The sequence below is a fragment of the Stegostoma tigrinum genome, chromosome 2, assembly GCF_030684315.1.
Source record: "Stegostoma tigrinum isolate sSteTig4 chromosome 2, sSteTig4.hap1, whole genome shotgun sequence".
Classification (NCBI taxonomy): Eukaryota; Metazoa; Chordata; class Chondrichthyes; order Orectolobiformes; family Stegostomatidae; genus Stegostoma; species Stegostoma tigrinum.
In genome coordinates, this window is record NC_081355.1 from 83182607 (window position 1) to 83203455 (window position 20849).

At 44.3% G+C, this 20849-nt stretch overlaps 1 protein-coding gene across 1 annotated transcript in view; it reads right to left on the bottom strand.

Annotated features, from left to right (window-relative positions):
* Positions 1-20849, bottom strand: part of LOC125464790 (electrogenic aspartate/glutamate antiporter SLC25A13, mitochondrial) — a 197609-nt gene that overhangs the window by 100863 nt on the left and 75897 nt on the right. The window contains exons 8-11 of the mRNA XM_048557633.2: positions 16810-16825; positions 15256-15265; positions 925-992; positions 373-531 (exon numbers count right to left, since the gene is read on the bottom strand). Coding sequence (XP_048413590.1) covers positions 373-531; positions 925-992; positions 15256-15265; positions 16810-16825 — 253 coding nt within the window. The remainder of the gene's footprint in view (positions 1-372; positions 532-924; positions 993-15255; positions 15266-16809; positions 16826-20849) is intronic.

Genomic DNA, 20849 nt, shown 5'->3' on the forward strand with positions numbered 1-20849 from the left:
TGTCTTGTTTGCAATAAACTAGTTTTTCATTTATAACTAAGGGAAACTGAGTGGCTTGATTCTGTTCCTGAGTTGTATGGGGTCTGATTTAGAGATATATGATTGACAATACCTCCTGTTTTAAATTCAAACTGTCTATCCAATGGAGGAGTCAGACGAGGAAAAAAAATCAAAACAGCCCTCCTAGCTAAGTTGGAACTTGTTTGAATTGTAAGCAGTTCTACGAATGGTGACATATTCTTCAAGCAAAGTATGTGGACAGGTTTTATCAAATGAGTAGTAATCTCTGCTGCCTGGAACAGAAAGATCGTATTTCCTTTGAAAAATCCTGTCAATAACGTGCACTGACTGTACAGCAATGCACAAACTGACCTCTATAAAGTCCAACGATGCCTTCATATCGTAGCACTTTTCTGAAGCAATCAAAGCTGTTATGGTACATGATCTCTTCCACAAATGCTCCTGTGGAACGTTGGTTTTGCATTCGAGTTTTCACTAGGTCAATTGGATAGACAGAAGTGGCACCTGTGGCTGCAGAGCAGAGTATCAATAAAGTTATTTTAAAACCTGTAACAATGGAGACAAAGCAAGAGACAGTAATTTGCTCCCATAGTAGAACCACATTCATCAATTAGGTTCTTTTCATCTGCCAAGTTTACAAAGAAAGATTTTAATTAAAATTGCATCAGAAGTAACTCTAACTCATTATTAACTTGTCTCTTCTGAAGCTAGTCTGGAGCCAAGTGAGACAGAAATACTGCCTCTGATCTGTGGCAGGTACAAAAGCACTTATATAAAGGTTTGAATGATATGGTCTCTCATCGATACAATGAAGAATCTCATCCAAAGGAAGGTAGAGAAAGCATTTTTTAATATACAGAAATTGTGTATATATGCAGGGAAAGAAAATGTATTTCAACTAACCTCCAGCAATTCCACCAAGTGTAAATCTGTACGCTGACTCTGCTATATCCATCAGAATAGAATGACTTCTGCCACTTTCAGCCAGCTTAAAAATAAATCAAAAATTCTGAGAAGGCAACAATCTACAAGGTTTAGTGATTTCACTACTTTCACAAGTTCCAAATGCTAAGCTATTGAGCTGCAGTAAAGAACAAATAAATCTGTTCAGGCTTAAGAAATAGGTATTGGAAATTACAATATGTGCTGATTCCTCATAAAGCAACAAATCAAACCATTTAAGTATACAGTTTAAAATGCTTCATAATATCCTCAGGTTATGTGTTACAACCCACACCAAGAGTGCAATGCAAAAAGGATCAGAATGTATTTGCTTTACTCTGGACATCTGCATTGTGCACAATTGGAACAACAAGGTTTTCATTGACAAATATTAAAAAAAACTTTTGAAAAAAATCCAGGTGATGGTCTTGCCATTTCCTCTGGCTCAAACTGCAAGACACCAATCTAAACCCTGTCACTTAAATGGAATTTAAATTGCACTTTGACAATGACAATAGCATAAACCTTGGCTTTCAGTTGCAGATCATGTGCTGTGTCAATAAAAGTGGATGCAAAGTACAGAGAACCTGCACTTCAGAGATAATGGGAACTGCAGATGCTGGAGAATTCCAAGATAATAAAATGAGAGGCTGGATGAACACAGCAGGCCAAGCAGCATCTCAGGAGCACAAAAGCTGACATTTCGGGCCTAGACCCTTCATCAGAGAGGGGGATGGAGAGAGGGAGCTGGAATAAATAGGGAGAGAGGGGGAGGCGGACCGAAGATGGAGAGTAAAGAAGATAGGTGGAGAGAGTATAGGTGGGGAGGTGGGGAGGGGATAGGTCAGTCCAGGGAAGACGGACAGGTCAAGGAGGTGGGATGAGGTTAGTAGGTAGATGGGGGTGCGGCTTGGTGTGGGAGGAAGGGATGGGTGAGAGGAAGAACCGGTTAGGGAGGCAGAGACAGGTTGGACTGGTTTTGGGATGCAGTGGGTGGGGGGGAAGAGCTGGGCTGGTTGTGTGGTGCAGTGGGGGGAGGGGACGAACTAGGCTGGTTTAGGGATGCAGTAGGGGAAGGGGAGATTTTGAAACTGGTGAAGTCCACATTGATACCATATGGCTGCAGGGTTCCCAGGCGGAATATGAGTTGCTGTTCCTGCAACCTTCGGGTGGCATCATTGTGGCACTGCAGGAGGCCCATGATGGACATGTCATCTAGAGAATGGGAGGGGGAGTGGAAATGGTTTGCGACTGGGAGGTGCAGTTGTTTGTTGCGAACTGAGCGGAGGTGTTCTGCAAAGCGGTCTCCAAGCCTCCGCTTGGTTTCCCCAATGTAGAGGAAGCCGCACCGGGTACAATGGATGCATTTCAGAGATCACTTTTTGCATTGGAGCAGTCATTTCTCAAGTGATTTTATTTTTATTTTTTAAGTTGAATATTCAGTAATTTTACTGAATTCAAGTACTGCATCTATGGACTTATGAAAAATATGTCCTTGACATGAGTACAGGTGCACCAAATTGTATTTGGTCTTTGAGGATGAGAATCGTGAAGGCCAGTATGAAATTTGTCTTGATGACAACCAATGAATATGCTGCATTCTAGTTGCTAAACTGCTCACCACATTTGGGGCAATTTTTAACTGAGTGAAAGGATGGTTAGGGACAGGGCCAGAAATCATGGGTAGTGTGTTGCTCCTGACCTTAGCCGTCAGCCCTCAACCTGAGCATAGCAGGCCCACCCACCCCGTCTGAAGCTTATTGGCCTTTCCCTCACCCGAGTATAGTGAATGCACCCTGACCTGGACACTGCGGGCCCCAGAAAACCACCCTGTATCAGACACTAAGTGGGTGTGAAATCAAAGAAAAATGCACCTATATCAGAAAGTTTGCATCATAAACCTATCTTTTTGCCATTGCAGGCTCTTTACTCCTCAAACTAAGTTACTTTCCTACATACCTCAGTAGATGAGTCCAGGACTATGATTTAAACCTCAATAAAGGTAATTATAATTTAATGAAGGAATAGCTAACAAAAATGGACTGGGAAATGACATTAAAATGTAGGACAGTAGAAACTTTTAAGAATATATACCTCAAAGGTCTTCATCAAATATAGCTACCAGATGTTTGTGCCCTACATCCCAATTATTGATAGAGTGTCAACAGTTAAGGTCCCAACACTGATGCTTGTCACTCTACTAATTACACCTTGCCAAGTCAAAAATATCTATGTATTTCTACTGCCAGCTGACTGTTAGCAAACCAATCCTTTATGCAATACACCATATGATCCCCACAACATTTAATGTGGCACCTTATCAAATAGTGTTACGTTAGCAGTTTTCCATTTTCTCTGATCCTTCCAAAATCTTAGGAGGGTTGGAAATGAGAATGAATTAATCTACTTTTTTCAACAGCCACTTACTTTAAGTCCCAAAGATGTAGGCCGTACGTTCCTAGGGCATGGTCAACCTTTAGGTCCAATAGGTTGCCTAGCGCATTTTCTTTGTTGATGGCATTGGTTCACGTTCCTCTGTCCTGTCTATACCTTGATCTTTAAATACCTTTGAGAAATGATGTTGCAGATTTGCTTGACAAGTCAGAGCGTTTAATTGCAGACATTTTGTCACCCCGCTAGGTAATATCGTCAGTGCGCCTCTGGTGAAGCGCTGGTCTTCCATCCCGCTTGTTATTTATATGCCTTGGTTTGCTAGGGTGGTTGGTATTACTTCTGGTTTTGTTCTTCAGTGGTTTGTATATCGGTCCAGTTCAATGGTGTTTGTGATGCAGTTCTGGTTGGAATGCCAGGCATCTAGTAATTCCCTGGCATGTCTCTGTTTGGCTTGTGCTATTATGGATGTGGTGTGCCAGTCAAATTCGTGTCCCTCATTGTCCATGTGTATTGAGACCAGTGAGAATTAGTCGTGTCTCTTGATGGCTAATTGGTGTTTGTGTATCCTTGTTGCCAGTTTTCTTACAATTTGGCCTATGTAATGTTTCTCACAGTCCTTACATGGTATTTCATAAATTACATTAGTTTTATTGGTTGTGGGTATGGGATCCTTTATGTTCGTCAGTAGCTGTCGCAGGGTGGTTATTTGTTTGTGGGCTACCCTGATACCTAGGGGTCTGAGTAATCTTGTGGTCATCTCTGATATCTCGCTGAAGTACAGCAGGGTGACCAGTGTGTCATGCCATATTGTGTCTTCTTGCTGTGGTCTGTGGCAGAGGTAATGGTGGATTGTGGCTTTTGGATATCCATTCCTTTTAAAAGCTCTGTAGAAGTGCTCCTGTTATGCTTTGCGCACATGTCACTACTGTACTAATGGATTCCTTAATTAACAGAGCTACCTTAAAATCTTCTCCAAGCTCACTTACTTTTTGAAACATTAGATATTCTGAAGTCCCAGAATTGGTTGCCCTTCAAGTGCATCTCTATAATATTTATCAGGTTGTACATATTTATTTTCATCTGTACCAACAGTTCGTCCATTTTGTTGTGAGTGCTGCACGCTTTCAGTTACAATGCCATTACTTCTACTTTTACCAATTTTTCAATCTCTGACCTGGTACACAATTAGGTTTGTACTCTTGATGCCTTACTGCCACACATTGGTTACCATAACCCTAGTTACTACCCTGCATTATTATTATACTGTTTCCCTTTGACTTTCTGTATTTTCTCTAACATCATGCCTTCCACTGACTATTTTGTTTAAATCCCTCTCCACTTCCCAATTGCTTGATTTACCAAAACACTATTCACCTCATGTTTCAGGTGAAGCTCATCCAGCCTGCATTGATACAAAATCTGCTTAGAAATGTAGCTTGGGTTCAAAATCTAATGTAACTAATCATGTAGGGCATGTACAGATTTACATATGACTATTTTGTTTAAATCCCTCTCCACTTCCCAATTACTTGATTTACCAAAACACTATTCACCTCATGTTTCAGGTGAAGCTCATCCAGCCTGCATTGATACAAAATCTGCTTAGAAATGTAGCTTGGGTTCAAAATCTAATGTAATTAATCATGTAGGGCATGTACAGATTTACACATAAAGATTCATGTAAACAAGCAGTTAATCATTAAAGACTCCATCACAGTGAGTAGCAAACCAGAAAGATCCACTGTGAAATTAGGATATACCTAGAACAGGACATGGAAACAACATACATATGTCTTTAATTAATATTAACAGAGATATTGATAATAGTCTAATCACTGAAAAGAAGGCCTGGAAAACAGGCATGACACCATCACACTCAGGCATTCACTCCGGTGACAGATAATGGATCCACATTGCCTGAAGTATTCAACTGATAAGTGATGGAAAGATCCTTATTACATGAATGCCATCAAACACTCAAAGATGACAAATGAAATAACTAGACTTTAGTCTTTAGAGGATTCTTTTAAGATTGAAAAATAAGGGAAGCTTAGATGAAATCTCCATGTAAGGATTAAAAACATCACAAACATATTGACTCGATAAAACTTCATAAATGAATTTTTGCTGAATAAATAAGGAACAATATAAAATTACACAGCATCACATGTAAGTGGGAGGCACGTATAGAGTGCATTAATACTCACATTTACAAAGCAGGAGGGATTGAGACACAATATAAAAATAAGGCCCTTCCACTAAAATTTCTTGAGAGTTAGGAAAACTCAGATAATAGTTCTCAAAAGATATTTTCTCCTACCAGGAGAAGAAATCTTAGTTACTCAGGGCTTTAAGGTAAAATATTTCTTTAAAAGTTGATGGATATTGTATTCTTAGATATTGTCAGATATTCTATTCTTAAATATTGTTAAATAATTATTCTTTGATATTCTTGAACAGTTTATAAACAACATCAGAACAGATCCTATTGGATGTGGTATTATATCTTTAATAGTTTTTGGTATAGCAATATGCATGTTATTAATTTCCAAGAAAATCATTTCTCTGAGAGCTTTAAAAGTGGTACATACTCACTATCTTTTATTTAGAAGGATCACGTTGAAGAGCAGAATATTGCAATTGCTGAAGGACAGCAGTAATGCTGATGATTATGAGTTGATCCATAAAATCGAACCTGAATTTCCACCATCTCCATAAAACTGCAGGAGTGTACAGGGTGGGAGAGTGAAGAGAAGGCAAGTAACCAGGAAAAAGAAAAGCCATCTAAGAATGCTCTAAGTCCCCCTCAACAGATCAGAAAGGAAGGTATTGAGGGTGAAGGTGAAAATCAAAGGCCTATGTGTTTCCATTGTAATAAGGTGGGATATTTTTGTTGAGAATGATAGAGGTGTGCAGGAAGTCCCAACAATTTATTGAGGTTTATAACATTGTAACATACCGTCACACCTGGGAAGAACAAACAACTAGAAGATCTATTTAAGCAACTGCAGTTCACTGACTTAGTAATAAGTTTAGCATAAGTGAGGGTAACCTAACCATGACATGCAATAGGTAAAGGCAAGTGATGCCATAAACAGTATAAGTGAAAACTCTGATTGAATTCCTAAAGCTGTATGAAAAATTATGAGATTTTAGGGAATGTTCAGGTTGTGTTTGAAATTTGCAGCCAACTTCAGAATAACTGTACCTTTAACAGATTTGCTACAAAAACAATCAGTGATATCATAGTCAACACATTACCAAGATACCTTTCAGACGCTGAAGGCAATCCTATTAAATGATCCAGTTGGCTGCCTCTACCTTTACAAATCTTTTAAAATGGCAATTGATGCTAGTGACTTTGGAGTAGCGCAGTCTTATTGCAAGATTATGAATGCGAATAGAAAAGCCAGGGGTGTATTTTTCAAACTATTTGTACTAATATCAGATGAAGTATTCTTGAATGGAAAAGGAGATAAGGAGGAGCAGGTGCATTTGGTCAACTTGGAGCACTTGATAAGGTCTCAGATTAGAAATTAAATGCACAGGATTGGAGGTAGAGAATACGGCTAGACAGGAAACAAAGAATAAGAATCATCAGGTCTTTTCTCCCCCAAGTGACAGACAATGCATACTGGAGTACTACAAGGAGCAGTGTTAAGACCCCAGCTGTTCACAATGTATATTAATAATTAAATTGAGGGAACTAAATGTAATATCTCCAAACATGCAGGTGACACAAAGATAGGGCAGGTGGGTGACCTGTGAGGAAGATGCAGAGACACTTCAGTGTCATTTGCACAAGTTGACTGAGTGAGCAGATGCATGACAGATAAAGAATAATGTGGATAAATGAGAGATTATCCATATTGGCAGTAAAAGCAAGGAGGCAGTTTAATATCTGATTGGTAATAGATTGAGACAGGAGGAAGTACAATGAGACCCAGGTGCCCTTAAACACCACGTGCTAAAAGTAAGTATGCAGATACCGCAGGCACTGAAGAAAGCAAATAGTATGTTGGCCTTCATCGCAATAGGATTCAAGAAAGGAATAGGGATGTCTTGCTATGATTGTACAGGGCTTTGGTGACGGCACACCTGGAGTATTCTGTGCAATTTTGGTCTCTTTATCTGAGGAAGAATGTTCTGGCAGTACAGAAAGTGCGACAAAGGTTTACCAGCTTAACTCCTGGAATGGCAGGACAAACATATGAAAAAAGACTGCATCACTGGACTTTACAAGAATGGCGGGGGTGATCTGATAGAAATATGCAAAATTCTAACAGAATTACACTGAGTAAACGCAAAAAGGATGCCCCTGGTGACTGGATAGTCCACGACTAGGGGTCATAGTCTAAGGATATTGGGTAGGACATTTACGACTGAGATGAGAACAAATGTCTTCACCTACAAAGTAATAAGCTTGTGGGATTCTCTGTCACTGAAAGCATTTGAGGCCAAAACACTGTGTTTTCAATGAGTTAGATGTAGTTCTTGGGGCTAAAGGAATCAAAAAGGTATGGGGTGAAAGCCAGAAAAGGATACCAGGTTAGATGATCAGCCATGGTCATATTGGACAGTGGAGCCGGTTCAAGTGGCTAAGCTGCCTACTCCTGTTCCTATTGTCCCCCTATAAATCATTATGTGGGATTGTTTGAATAGAGTTTATTGATTCAAACATTTAATGTAAAATTGGTTATGTATCTGAAAATGATAATGTAATAGATGATCTATTACTGTGAATGAAATTGTGCTGGAATACATTAAGAATTTGGGAAATAAATGACAATAAACTGCTTAATTCCTATAAAGCACATGAATGAGTAAAATCTGAACTGATATTTGGACTTCAAATCTCTATCATAAACAGCACTTACATTATCAGAGATAATGGGAACTGCAGATGCTGGAGATTCCAAGATAATAAAATGTGAGGCTGGATGAACACAGCAGGCCAAGCAGCATCTCAGGAGCACAAAAGCTGACGTTTCGGGCCTAGACCCTTCATCAGAGAGGGGGATGGGGGGAGGGAACTGGAATAAATAGGGAGAGAGGGGGAGGCGGACCGAAGATGGAGAGTAAAGAAGATAGGTGGAGAGGGTGTAAGTGGGGAGGTAGGGAGGGGATAGGTCAGTCCAGGGAAGACGGACAGGTCAAGGAGGTGGGATGAGGTTAGTAGGTAGCTGGGGGTGCGGCTTGGGGTGGGAGGAAGGGATGGGTGAGAGGAAGAACCGGTTAGGGAGGCAGAGACAGGTTGGACTGGTTTTGGGATGCAGTGGGTGGGGGGGAAGAGCTGGGCTGGTTGTGTGGTGCAGTGGGGGGAGGGGATGAACTGGGCTGGTTTAGGGATGCAGTAGGGGAAGGGGAGATTTTGAAACTGGTGAAGTCCACATTGATACCATATGGCTGCAGGGTTCCCAGGCGGAATATGAGTTGCTGTTCCTGCAACCTTCGGGTGGCATCATTGTGGCAGTGCAGGAGGCCCATGATGGACATGTCATCAAGAGAATGGGAGGGGGAGTGGAAATGGTTTGCGACTGGGAGGTGCAGTTGTTTGTTGCGAACTGAGCGGAGGTGTTCTGCAAAGCGGTCCCCAAGCCTCCGCTTGGTTTCCCCAATGTAGAGGAAGCCGCACCGGGTACAGTGGATGCAGTATACCACATTGGCAGATGTGCAGGTGAACCTCTGCTTAATGTGGAATGTCATCTTGGGGCCTGGGATGGGGGTGAGGGAGGAGGTGTGGGGACAAGTGTAGCATTTCCTGCGGTTGCAGGGGAAGGTGCCGGGTGTGGTGGGGTTGGAGGGCAGTGTGGAGCGAACAAGGGAGTCACGGAGAGAGTGGTCTCTCCGGAAAGCAGACAGGGGAGGGGATGGAAAAATGTCTTGGGTGGTGGGGTCGGATTGTAAATGGCGGAAGTGTTGGAGGATAATGCGTTGTATCCGGAGGTTGGTAGGGTGGTGTGTGAGAACGAGGGGGATCCTCTTGGGGCGGTTGTGGCGGGGGCGGGGTGTGAGGGATGTGTCGCGGGAAATGCGGGAGACGCGGTCAAGGGCGTTCTCAATCACCGTGGGGGGAAAGTTGCGGTCCTTAAAGAACTTGGACATCTGGGATGTGCGGGAGTGGAATGTCTTATCGTGGGAGCAGATGCGGCGGAGGTGGAGGAATTGGGAATAGGGGATGGAATTTTTGCAGGAGGGTGGGTGGGAGGAGTTGTATTCTAGGTAGCTGTGGGAGTCGGTGGGCTTGAAATGGACATCAGTTACAAGCTGGTTGCCTGAGATGGAGACTGAGAGGTCCAGGAAGGTGAGGGATGTGCTGGAGATGGCCCAGGTGAACTGAATGTTGGGGTGGAAGGTGTTGGTGAAGTGGATGAACTGTTCGAGCTCCTCTGGGGAGCAAGAGGCGGCGCCGATACAGTCATCAATGTACCGGAGGAAGAGGTGGGGTTTGGGGCCTGTGTAGGTGCGGAAGAGGGACTGTTCCACGTAACCTACAAAGAGGCAGGCATAGCTGGGGCCCATGCGGGTGCCCATGGCCACCCCCTTCGTCTGTAGGAAGTGAGAGGAGTCAAAAGAGAAGTTGTTGAGTGTGAGGACGAGTTCAGCTAGGCGGATGAGAGTGTCGGTGGAGGGGGCCTGGTCGGGCCTGCGGGACAGGAAGAAGCGGAGGGCCTTGAGGCCATCTCCATGCGGAATGCAGGTGTACAGGGACTGGACGTCCATGGTGAATATGAGGTGTTGGGGGCCAGGGAATTGGAAGTCCTGGAGGAGGTGGAGGGCGTGGGTGGTGTCACGGACATAGGTGGGGAGTTCCTGGACCAAAGGGGAGAAAATGGAGTCCAGATAGGTGGAGATGAGTTCGGTGGGGCAGGAGCAGGCTGAGACGATGGGTCGACCAGGGCAGGCAGGTTTGTGGATTTTGGGAAGGAGATAGAAACGGGCCGTGCGGGGTTGGGGAACAATGAGGTTGGAGGCTGTGGGTGGGAGGTCCCCTGAGGTGATGAGGTCATGAATGGTGTTGGAGATGATGGTTTGGTGCTCGGGTGTGGGGTCATGATCGAGGAGGCGGTAGGAGGTGGTGTCGGAGAGTTGGCGTCTGGCCTCGGCGATGTAGAGGTCAGTGCGCCATACTACCACTGCGCCACCCTTGTCTGCGGGTTTGATGGTGAGGTTGGGGTTGGAGCGGAGGGCTGCCCGTTCTGCGGGGGAGAGGTTGGAGTGGGTGAGAGGGGTGGAGAGGTTGAGGCGGTTGATGTCTCGACGGCAGTTGGAGATGAAGAGGTCGAGGGAGGGTAGGAGGCCTGGGGGTGGTGTCCAGGAGGAGGACTTGTGTTGGAAGCGGGTGAAGGGGTCAGTGGAAGGAGGGTTGGGTTCCCGGTTGAAGAAGTAGGCATGGAGGCGAAGACGGCGGAAAAACTGCTCTATGTCACGGTCGGACATAGAGCAGTTTTTCCGCCGTCTTCGCCTCCATGCCTACTTCTTCAACCGGGAACCCAACCCTCCTTCCACTGACCCCTTCACCCGCTTCCAACACAAGTCCTCCTCCTGGACACCACCCCCAGGCCTCCTACCCTCCCTCGACCTCTTCATCTCCAACTGCCGTCGAGACATCAACCGCCTCAACCTCTCCACCCCTCTCACCCACTCCAACCTCTCCCCCGCAGAACGGGCAGCCCTCCGCTCCCTCCGCTCCAACCCCAACCTCACCATCAAACCCGCAGACAAGGGTGGCGCAGTGGTAGTATGGCGCACTGACCTCTACATCGCCGAGGCCAGACGCCAACTCTCCGACACCACCTCCTACCGCCTCCTCGATCATGACCCCACACCCGAGCACCAAACCATCATCTCCAACACCATTCATGACCTCATCACCTCAGGGGACCTCCCACCCACAGCCTCCAACCTCATTGTTCCCCAACCCCGCACGGCCCGTTTCTATCTCCTTCCCAAAATCCACAAACCTGCCTGCCCTGGTCGACCCATCGTCTCAGCCTGCTCCTGCCCCACCGAACTCATCTCCACCTATCTGGACTCCATTTTCTCCCCTTTGGTCCAGGAACTCCCCACCTATGTCCGTGACACCACCCACACCCTCCACCTCCTCCAGGACTTCCAATTCCCTGGCCCCCAACACCTCATATTCACCATGGACGTCCAGTCCCTGTACACCTGCATTCCGCATGGAGATGGCCTCAAGGCCCTCCGCTTCTTCCTGTCCCACAGGCCCGACCAGGCCCCCTCCACCGACACTCTCATCCGCCTAGCTGAACTCGTCCTCACACTCAACAACTTCTCTTTTGACTCCTCTCACTTCCTACAGACTAAGGGGGTGGCCATGGGCACCCGCATGGGCCCCAGCTATGCCTGCCTCTTTGTAGGTTACGTGGAACAGTCCCTCTTCCGCACCTACACAGGCCCCAAACCCCACCTCTTCCTCCGGTACATTGATGACTGTATCGGCGCCGCCTCTTGCTCCCCAGAGGAGCTCGAACAGTTCATCCACTTCACCAACACCTTCCACCCCAACCTTCAGTTCACCTGGGCCATCTCCAGCACATCCCTCACCTTCCTGGACCTCTCAGTCTCCATCTCAGGCAACCAGCTTGTAACTGATGTCCATTTCAAGCCCACCGACTCCCACAGCTACCTAGAATACACCTCCTCCCACCCACCCTCCTGCAAAAATTCCATCCCCTATTCCCAATTCCTCCACCTCCGCCGCATCTGCTCCCACGATAAGACATTCCACTCCCGCACATCCCAGATGTCCAAGTTCTTTAAGGACCGCAACTTTCCCCCCACGGTGATTGAGAACGCCCTTGACCGCGTCTCCCGCATTTCCCGCGACACATCCCTCACACCCCGCCCCCGCCACAACCGCCCCAAGAGGATCCCCCTCGTTCTCACACACCACCCTACCAACCTCCGGATACAACGCATTATCCTCCAACACTTCCGCCATTTACAATCCGACCCCACCACCCAAGACATTTTTCCATCCCCTCCCCTGTCTGCTTTCCGGAGAGACCACTCTCTCCGTGACTCCCTTGTTCGCTCCACACTGCCCTCCAACCCCACCACACCCGGCACCTTCCCCTGCAACCGCAGGAAATGCTACACTTGTCCCCACACCTCCTCCCTCACCCCCATCCCAGGCCCCAAGATGACATTCCACATTAAGCAGAGGTTCACCTGCACATCTGCCAATGTGGTATACTGCATCCACTGTACCCGGTGCGGCTTCCTCTACATTGGGGAAACCAAGCGGAGGCTTGGGGACCGCTTTGCAGAACACCTCCGCTCAGTTCGCAACAAACAACTGCACCTCCCAGTCGCAAACCATTTCCACTCCCCCTCCCATTCTCTTGATGACATGTCCATCATGGGCCTCCTGCACTGCCACAATGATGCCACCCGAAGGTTGCAGGAACAGCAACTCATATTCCGCCTGGGAACCCTGCAGCCATATGGTATCAATGTGGACTTCACCAGTTTCAAAATCTCCCCTCCCCCCACTGCACCACACAACCAGCCCAGCTCTTCCCCCCCACCCACTGCATCCCAAAACCAGTCCAACCTGTCTCTGCCTCCCTAACCGGTTCTTCCTCTCCCCCATCCCTTCCTCCCACCCCAAGCCGCACCCCCAGCTACCTACTAACCTCATCCGTTAGTAGGTCAAGGAGGTGTTCCTTGACCTGTCCGTCTTCCCTGGACTGACCTATCCCCTCCCTACCTCCCCACCTACACTCTCTCCACCTATCTTCTTTACTCTCCATCTTCGGTCCGCCTCCCCCTCTCTCCCTATTTATTCCAGTTCCCTCCCCCCATCCCCCTCTCTGATGAAGGGTCTAGGCCCGAAACGTCAGCTTTTGTGCTCCTGAGATGCTGCTTGGCCTGCTGTGTTCATCCAGCACTTACATTATGTCTGTGATATGTTCTTGTAACATACAACATTTATGCAAAAGCATGGTGGCAATTTAAAATAGTCGTATTAATATTTTAGTCAACACATTAACATGCAGGGAAGAGAGGAATATGGGCCAGGTGCAGGCAGATGGAATTGGTTTAGAATGGCGACATGGTCAGCACAGAATTGGTGTGCCAAATTGCATGTTCCCATGCTGCACTGTTCTGTGCTATGAGCTTGAATTAATGTGCTTTTCACGTTGTATTGTATAATGTGTCAATTTACCTGATAAAGGAATGCATTTACAATGATATTTCACTTCCTTTAGCTTTGCAATGTAAAAATTAAGTGCTGCATATTTTGACAGTTGTGTAATGGAATGTTACCTTTTGAAGAGGTGAGAGAAAGAATTTGAGATTGTGAGGTACCAAAAGTCATGAGTTGAGGAAATTCTGCCCAACAACAGCCCATTTATTTATTGATACAAAAACAAAAGAACTGCAGATGCTGTGAATCAGGATCAAAAACAAAGTTGCTGGAAAAGCTCAGCACGTATGGCAGCATCTGTGAATGAAAAAACAGAGTTGTACACTGTTAAAAAGCTGCAAGCGCCAGGGCAACAGAGGGAAACTCCCAATCTCTGTAGACAGAAAGCAGCCATCTCTCCACACTGTCTCCCCATGTTTTAAATAGACAGGAAAACAAGAATGATTAAAAGGAAAGAATTCTAATGCAAAAGACATATAACCACCACCCTTTGGACAGCAGTATGTCATCATCCCATAATCAAAATGACTGAAAAATGTAACGTTCCATCTTGTGATCTGGACTTATGATCTCCAGAATTGTGTTTACCCTATCTATTTTCATTTTGTGTGTTAAACCATTTCTCTTTTTTGTCTATCATAATTATAAATGTGTATGGATGTGTCTTTAGTGCTTTTGAAGGGATATAGTTTAAGTTGCATGACCATAGATTAGACTTTTCACTATTCTTGGTAAAGTTAAGTGTGCTACAATAGTTATTTTACTGTTGCTGATGAAACATGGTATGAAGTGCTTTTAATTGGCAACTTGTACGGTTTCAATGGGATTTTATACATATTGTGATTGCTCAAGGAAGAGTAGGACACAATTATCAGTGCACTCTTCCGAGATCAGGCATAAGAAAACAAAATAATCATTCCAAAACTGGTTTCTAAGTATGTGAACAAAAAAAAGAAACTCAGTAGGTCTAGCAGTATCTGTGGAGACAGAAACAGAGTTAATATTTCAAGTCCAATAGGATTTGTTCAGTGCTCCTGACACTTTGTCATCTGACTCCACATTTTCTGACCTTATTCATTAGACTAATATGGGCACCTCATTACAGGTCTTTTGAACATCGAGATAAGCTAAATTTGTTGCATCACAACTGTCTACTCTCACAGTACCTCCACAAATAAATAATAAAGGTGGCCAGGCAAGATTTTCACTTTTGAAACCAAAACTGACTTTTCATTCTTGAGTTTCTCAGTTCCAGATATTCTTCCTTCTCTTTAAAATGCATTACTTTATTCTTTTTTATCAATAGTGTTAAGCTGACTGGTCCTACAATTCATTAGACATTTCAGTGAACCCTTCTTAAATATAGAAATGAAATTAACTATCTGTCTGTCCTCTGGCTCTACAGCTTTTCCTAATAAGTTATGGCTCAGTAACCTAGTCCCCAGATTCTTTTAAATTACAGACATGCAGTCTGTCCAGAACAATGGATTTGAGCTTATTTAATTTATTCAATGCATCCCATTTTTATTTTTAATGTGCTTATTTCACTGTTCTTCTCAAAAATAATTATCATGTCTATCTGTTCTATTGTCTTTGTAATATCGGAGGACCCTGACTCTCTCTTATCTGCCAGTGGCTTGGGCTGGACAACTTTCAGTCTGTTGAATAGCCATTTATGCTTTCAGCAATCTGGATCCAAAACTCAGAAACATCCTCTGCACACCTCGTTCGCTTACCCTTCTGCTAAGTCCGTAGGCAAACCGTTCTGCATTAGAGGCATAAGGTAAATGTAGGCTGTTGTTAAAGCCACCACTTAAATGTTAAAGCACTTCTTTCTAAATCTGATGAAGCAAATTTTATATGAAAATTGTTTCTCAATGTACATTTATCCCCCCACTCGGCTCCCATTTCTCTCAACATTGTCCTGAATTCTATCAGGGCTTCAATGCCCCGAAAATATATGCATATAATCATACAGCAACATGGTTAGAATGTTCCTCAACTAGTAATTCAGAAGCCTAGACTAATACTTCAAAGACTGTAGCAGCAAATGGAATTTAAATACTATCTGTTGATAAATGGAGTTATTCAGCACGGAAACAGGCCCTTCAATTCAAATCGTCCATGTCGACTAGGTTTCCTAAACTAAACTAATCTCATTTGCATACGTTTGGCCCTCTAAACCTTTCTTATTGATGTGCCTGTCCAAATGTCTTTTAAATGTTGTAACTGTACGCACCTCCAACATTTCCTCTGGCAGTTTGTTCTATACACACACCACCCTCTGTGTGAAAAGGTTGCCCCTCAGGTCCCTTTTAAAATCTTTCCCCTCTTACCTGAAACCTATTCCCTCCAGTTTTGGACTTCCCAACCCAGGGGAAAAGACATTCACTTTATCTATACCTCTCATGATTTTATAAACCTCAACAAGGTTATCCCTCAACCTCCTATGCTCCAGGAAAAAAAGGCCGCGCCTATCCAGCCTCTCCTTATAACCTAAATCCTCCAGTCTTGGTAACATCCTTGTGAATCTTTTCTGCACCCTTTCCATTTTAGTTACATACATCCTACAGTAAGGTGATCCGGATTGTACACCCCAAATGTTACTGGACTATTGTAAAACACCAAGTGATTCACTACATCTTTATGCAAGGAAATATGTTGTCCTTATCTGGTCTGATTTCATGTAACTGTTGATGCAAATACATGCAAATGACTACAAACAGCTGTCTGAAATTGTTCAGCAAGACACTCAGTTACACCAAACTGATGCAGGTAAGTCAAGAAAGAATAAATCTAGAACTTTCACCGTGCATCAACCTGGGCAGCAGAAAATGTAAAGGCCAATCTTACCCAATAGGACAATTGGTCTCCAAGGTTAGACTCACTAAAATTTGAGGGCTTGTGTCACACTCTTTCAAATCAAGGACAGTCAGTGTCAACTTATCTGAGCTCATGTCCAGACGTGGACTAAGACTGTAATAAAGTCTGTCAGGCTTAAAGTGACCAGTGAGCAAATAACAACAATGTAAAGTTTATCTATTATCAACACTTGCTATCACTTTGCTGATAGTAAGTACTGGAATGATTGGTTGATAATTGGCCAGATTGGATTTGTTCTGGGTTTTTTTTTGTGGACAGGGCATACTTCAGCACACTCAGATGTCAGTATGGTAGCTGCACTGGAACAACTGGGCAACTAAGCACAATTACTCATGAAGAACAAGTCTTTAGTACTAACTCTATAAGATGTCAGGGTCCGCAGGCTTTGCCACATCCTTGTGTTTCCCTCTTCCATTACTGTTTTCATTATCCACCAACACTGAAGACCAGATGTTGTTTGACTGCTAAAGTCTAAGCTCATCTAATGGTCATGGTATTATTGAACTCTATCTATAGTTTCTACTGTTAAGCATTCATGTAATTCTCCACTGTCATTTCAGCAGCAAACATCTCAATTTTAGGTTCTTGGCGTAATTCTCCACTGTTGTTTCAGCAGCAAACACCTCACTTTTAGGTTCTTAGATATTCATGTGCTGCTTCTGCAATCCTCACTGAACCAATTTTAACCTAATTGCTTGATGGTCACAATACAGTGGCAGACCAGCCCAGCACTGAGGCACCAATCACTCAAAATCAGCTTTGCTGGGTGAGACATACCATTTCTATGCCTGACACCAGGCTCCTGGAGCAACTGTTTTACCCAGTACTTGATTGTGACAAGACCTTCCACAAGGTCAGTGGAAATTGTTTAAGGATATCCTCAATGCAGCACTGAAGAGGTCAAACATGCCCGTTGACTCATGGTAGACTCAAACCTGTGACTGACTAAACTGAATCAGAGATACTAGGAACTGCAGATGCTGGAGAATCTGAGATAACAAGGTGTAGAGCTGGATGAACACAGCAGGCCAAGCAGCATCAGAGGAGCAGGAAAGTTGACGTTTCCGGCCTGATGAAGGGTCGAGGCCCGAAATGTCAGCTTTCCTGCTCCTATGATGCTGCTTGGCCAGCTGTGTTCATCCAGCTCTACACCTTGTTATCACTGACTAAACTGAAGAAAGCTTACTTTGGGAGGGCACTGAATACATTGAGAAACCTTTTCACGAATACGTACAGGTGAAGTCAAGAGCACACAGCCTCAAAACAACCCATCTGCCTACCCCTTCAAGTACCATTTGACTCCCATGTGGCAAAGTCTGCAGACAATGTATTGAACTTAAATTCAATATTTCCAAAACCACTGAGCCAGAGAGGAAACAATTCATTCTTGATTCCAAGGGACTGCTTAAGATCAAAAAGAAAAGTGAGGGATTTTCAGAGCCATGAAATTGCACATTGAGATTGAATGGAATACTGCTGATTGTCCACAGCATCTGATAAAGATCTAGATTTGAGCTGGTAGATCTGTTCTGAAGCGATTCTATTTGGGTGTTGGTACTGCCATACATCACACTGAGGAAACTATTGTCGCAGAATCATACAGCAGGGAAACAGACCCTTAGGTCCAACCAGTCCATACCAACCATAATCCCAAACTAAACTAGTCCCATGGAACTGCACTTGGCCTATATTCTTCCCAAAATTGCTTATTCATATATTTATCCAAGTGTCTTTTAAATGTTGTAACTATACCTGCAACCAACAGGTTTCTCTGGAAGTTCATTCCACGCACAAACCACTCTCTGCATAAAAAGGTTGCCCCTCATGTCTTTTTTTAAATCTTTCTCCTCTCACCTCAGAAATATGGACCCTAGTCTTCAACTCCCCAACCCCAGGCAAAAGACTCTTGCCACTGATTCAGTGACTAGCACTGCTGCCTCACAGCACCAGGGATCCAAGTTCAATTCCACCCTTGGACAACTGTCTCTGGACTTTGCGCCATCCCCCCATGTTTGCATGGGTTTCCGCCAAGTGTTCCAGTTCCTCCCACAGTCCAAAGACGCGCTAGTTAGGTGGATTGGCCATGCAAAATTACCCATGGTGTTCAGGCACATGTCTGTTAGGTGCATTAGCCACTGGAAATGCAGGGTTACAGGGACAGGGTAAGGAGTTGGGTTTGGGTGAGAACCATTTTGCAGGGTTGGTGTGGACTTGTTGGGCTGAATGGTCTGTTTCCACACTGTATGGATTCTACTAAAGAAAATCATCTTATCTATACCCCTTATGATTTTATAAACTCCTCAAACTCCTACACACTGGTGAAAAAAGTCCCACCCTATCCACCCTCTCCTTTTTACTTAAACCCTCCATTCCCAGCAACATCCTGGTGAAATCTTTTCTGAACCCTCTCTAGCTTAATTTCCTTCGTCTGACATGACGACCAGAACTGGATACAATGCTCCAGATTAGGCCACACCGACATTCTGTACAATCTCATCATGGGGCATCCCAAATCTTATACTCAAAAAGTCTGAGCAATGAAGGCAAGCGTGCTAAATATCTTATTAATCACCCTGACTACACGTGGCACAAACTTCAAAGAATTATGTAGCTCAGCTGCTAGGTCTCTCTGTTCTACAGCACAATGTTATGGGTTTACTCTTACCATGGGCAGATGCATTTTTTTTATTACGGTTTCGTGCAATGTTGACATTGCCAGCAAAGGCAATATTTGTTGCTTATTCTGAATTACCCTTGAGAAGGCAGCGGTAAACCACTGTCCATATGGTGTAGACACACTCACAGTGTTGTTTGGAAGGAAGTTTGAGGAGTATGATCAAGTGACAGTGAAGAAATAGAAATACTGTTCCAATCCCCAGGACAGTGTGGGGCTGGGAAGAGATCTTCTGGTGGTGTTGTTCCCGTGTACCTGCAGTGCTTTTCCTTCAAAGTCCTGGACATTGACAGTTTGAAGCTGCTGTTGAAACGGTCCAGTTGAGGTGTAGCAATGGATCTTGTACATAACATACACTGGATCAACAGTGGAGGGAACAACTGTTTAGGCTCATGGATGAGGTGCCAATCAAGCTCGATGCTTTGCTCTGAATGGTATTACATTTCTTCAGGGCTGCTGAAACCACACTCATTCATGTAACTGAAGGTCTTTCATCACATTTTTCATTACTGCATCGTAGAAAGTGGACTGGAGTCAGTAGTTGAGTTACTGCCACAGAATTCTTAGTCTCTGACCTGGTCTTGTAGCCACACAATACTTGTATGGCTGGTCCAGTTCAGTTTCTGATCAACAATAACTCCCACAGAATTTTGTTAACAGAGTATTTAGTAGTACTGATGCCACTGCTTATCATAGGAAAGTGGTTTCGTTCTCTCTTGCTGGAGATCAGCATCATAATGACACTTGAGTGGCAAAACTAGAAATTGCCACATATTAACTCAGGCCTGAATATTGTCCCAATCTTGCTGCGTATGGATACAGATTGCTTCAGTATCTGAAGAGTTGTGAATAGTACTGAACATTGTGCAATCATCAACAAACATCTCCAGTTCTGACACTATGATGAAGGAGAGTCATTGATAAAGCAGCTAAAGATGGCTGAGCCTAGGCCACTACCCTGCTGAACTAGCAATATTATAAGGCTGAGGCACATGCTCTCCCACAACTACAACCACTTTCTTTGTGCAGAGTTAATTTGCAATAAATGGGGAGTTTAGATCTGAATCCCACTGCTTTTAATTTTGCCACGGTTTGATGATGCCATGCTCAGTCAAATGCTGCTTTGATGTTGAGGGCAGTCACTCTCAAGTCACGCCTGGAAGTTAACTCTTTTGATCATATTTGGATGATGGCAAGAATGAGATCAGAAGCCATTCTCTTAGAGGAACCTAATTTGGGCATCAGTGAGCAGGTTATTTGCTGTGTAAGTTCTACTTGAAAGCACTATTGAGAATTTCTTCTACAATTTGGTGACAATTGAGAGTAGGCTAAAAAGCCTTAATTTAGATTTACCTTGCTTCTTGTAAACAGGACAAGCCTGGACAATCTTCCATATTTTCAGGAAGGTGCCAATAATACTCAGGACACAGCCAGCTCAGTCAGTCCTGGCTGCTAAGCCAGTTCTGGTAATAAGCATTGAATTCCTGCTCCCAGAGTACATTCTGTGACCTTGCTACTAAGGGCATCTTGCAAATTATGCATCAGCTGAGGGAAGGCTGTGTGGTGAACCGCGGAAGCCTTCCTTGTCTATGTCTCACCTGGTGCAATGGTGTTTCATAAGCCTTGATTAAATGTTCAAATTTCCAGGACAACTCCCACGCAAATGTATATTATGCGTTACCACCTTTGGTGGTCTTCCTCTGAGAGTGAGACAAACACATCTAAAGATTTTGATGCAGAAGTGAAGACATAGGCTCA